The sequence below is a fragment of the Solanum stenotomum genome, unplaced genomic scaffold (genome assembly GCF_019186545.1).
Source record: "Solanum stenotomum isolate F172 unplaced genomic scaffold, ASM1918654v1 scaffold27025, whole genome shotgun sequence".
Classification (NCBI taxonomy): Eukaryota; Viridiplantae; Streptophyta; class Magnoliopsida; order Solanales; family Solanaceae; genus Solanum; species Solanum stenotomum.
The window spans coordinates 50,342-52,555 of NW_026029306.1; the positions used below are offsets into that span (position 1 = coordinate 50,342).

The window sequence follows — 2,214 nt, forward strand, 5'->3', positions numbered from 1 at the left end:
AACAAATCATATTAGAATCAAAATCACTAAACAATCATCCGCCGCCTTCAGTTTAGAGCGAATTATTTTTCCTTTAGCTGGCTGCCACGTGGTAACTTGGTTCCTTGAGCTTCAATTTTTTCCTCAACTGCAATTCATATATATTAAATATTATTATATTCAATTTAATACATTAAGTTTTCTGATTCATTTCCTTCTTCAATTTTTTATTTATAATTTTTTTTTAGCTTTAAATTTTTTTATTTTTTCATCAATTTAATCCTACAAATAAAATACACTATTAAGCATAATTCATATTTAAAAAAGATAAATATAAATAATAAATATAAAACAAATAATAATTAAAAATATGTATTTTAGCCTCATATCATAGCCATACCTCTATACTCGAACTCGAGAAGTAAGAAAAGTAAGAGGTTATCCAATTCCTTTTTGGAAAATGTGTGATATCTTGTGGATCCCATTTAAGGAAACTGTCTTACGCTTACAACAGATCAAAAAGAAAACCTTTGGGGCCCCAATAGTGAGTTTTTCCAACTATATAAACCTTCTCAAACCATTCATCAAACTTACCAACTCCAGTAAGTCATTTCTTCAATTCCTTCACTTCTTTTAGGTGAGGCATTCATTATGGTTTTTTTTTTACTTGTGTAGTTCAATTTTTCATCTCTGAAAGTAAATGCAAAAAATATAATTCAACTTTGAATGTAAGTAATGTAGTTCTTGGCTTCTTGCTTATAAACAGTATTTCAAATGCCTCAGAGGTTGATAAACAATAAGATGTTTTGATTGTTTTCTCATGCCTCTTAAGATGGCGTACGTATTTTACTTCCCATATGTAAAATTTTGTTTTCATGTTTACGAATTCAGATTTCAAGAGAGAAAATGAGCAGAGATGGAGATTGGATGTGTGCTGCATGCCAACACCTAAATTTCAAGAAACGGGATGCATGTCAACGATGCAGCTGTCCAAAATACGCAACACCGGCTGATGTTGCCATGTATGGACTAAACAAAACTGAAGTCTTGGCTGGAGACTGGTTTTGCAGTGGTATGAACTGTGGTTCTCATAACTACGCAAGCAGAACAAGTTGCTATCGATGTGGTGCCTTAAAAAGTGATTATTATGGCATCGGAGCAGGAATGATGGCAACGACAGGTTATGGATATGATTCAAGTGCTCTTCCTGGTTGGAAGAGTGGTGATTGGATTTGCAGCAGGTTAGTTCCGTTCATTTTTTACTTTATATGAATCCTCACTGTTTGTGTCCCGGTCCAATATCAAGTCTATAACTGACACAACTTCATTCTTGATCAACAGATTAGGATGTGGTACGCACAATTACGCCAGTAGAGCAGAATGTTATAAGTGCAAGACACCTAGGGATTTCGGTGAGCCATCTTCCTTCTGATTCTGGTACTGCATCATCGACATTTTGCATTCTAACACCATTTATCATTTACTAACATTCTGTTCATTTCTCTGTTTTCTCAGGAGGTGACATGAGAGAAAGTGAATTATATTGAGGGACGTGGCGACACTAAGTTACTATTGAAGATTTAGCTTTCAAACAACCCTTCTTCACTCTTGTTTTTAGTTTTTCTTTTCTTCTTTCTTTAGATTAGTTTCTTGAAGAAGGGTTTAATTTCTAACTGCATTGTAACTGTGCAAGTGTTATAATGAAGACGTTCCTTCAGATTTTGCGTTCTTTCCGTCTTTCATTTTAAGGATCACAGCAAGAAAAAATAAGAGAAATACATAAGGATCAGATATTAGATTCATAGAATCTTTGTTAAGCATCAACTCTCAATTATTACACAGATAAGAACCAGATGCTTTGCTTTTCTAATTGAGCCAATTTCACCTTTTCTCTTTCCTTTCCTCCCTCAAGTTTCCAATTCGATGCTAATGTGAAGCATTTTCAAGATAGACATTCTATCATTGTTGAGCTAAGTACATATAATTTCAACGCAACTAATTAGTCAAAACCACATTTGAGGGTTCTTAAGTTCAATGCAACTTAAGAGACAACAATGAGCCAAGAACTTCTAAATCACAATAACAAGGCATCTAGAAGTGAGGAGCAGTTGGCTTTTGCCGATAAGCTAGAAGTAAGATTGGCTACATCAAAGTTCGAATAAAAGAGCCTATGTACATTCTTTTAGGGTGGAGTTGTTGAAGATATAATTAAGTTATTAAATTCTTAACGGTTTA

At 33.8% G+C, this 2,214-nt stretch overlaps 1 protein-coding gene across 3 annotated transcripts; it reads left to right on the top strand.

Moving 5' to 3' along the window:
• Positions 1-577: 577 nt before the first annotated feature.
• LOC125851556 (uncharacterized) lies at positions 578-1,696 on the top strand. 3 transcript variants are annotated; one of them, XM_049531329.1, is made up of 4 exons: positions 578-616; positions 883-1,220; positions 1,321-1,391; positions 1,495-1,696. In XM_049531329.1, exons 2-4 carry the CDS (start codon positions 886-888, stop codon positions 1,524-1,526), a joined length of 438 nt encoding a protein of 145 aa, XP_049387286.1. In that variant the 5' UTR covers positions 578-616; positions 883-885; the 3' UTR covers positions 1,527-1,696. The 3 variants fall into 3 exon arrangements, with proteins under 3 accessions (XP_049387286.1, XP_049387287.1, XP_049387285.1); XM_049531330.1 differs by having other exon boundaries at positions 589-616; positions 871-1,220; positions 1,321-1,416; XM_049531328.1 differs by having other exon boundaries at positions 591-616; positions 871-1,220.
• Positions 1,697-2,214: the final 518 nt, after the last annotated feature.

Excerpts from the sequence above, each read along its gene's own strand:
- LOC125851556 (XM_049531329.1), top strand. The coding sequence starts at position 886 with ATGAGCAGAGATGGAGATTGGATGTGTGCTGCATGCCAACACCTAAAT. Across the intron at positions 1,221-1,320 it reads GGTGATTGGATTTGCAGCAG|ATTAGGATGTGGTACGCACA; the intron begins GTTAGTTCCGTT and ends CTTGATCAACAG. Across the intron at positions 1,392-1,494 it reads CAAGACACCTAGGGATTTCG|GAGGTGACATGAGAGAAAGT; the intron begins GTGAGCCATCTT and ends CTGTTTTCTCAG.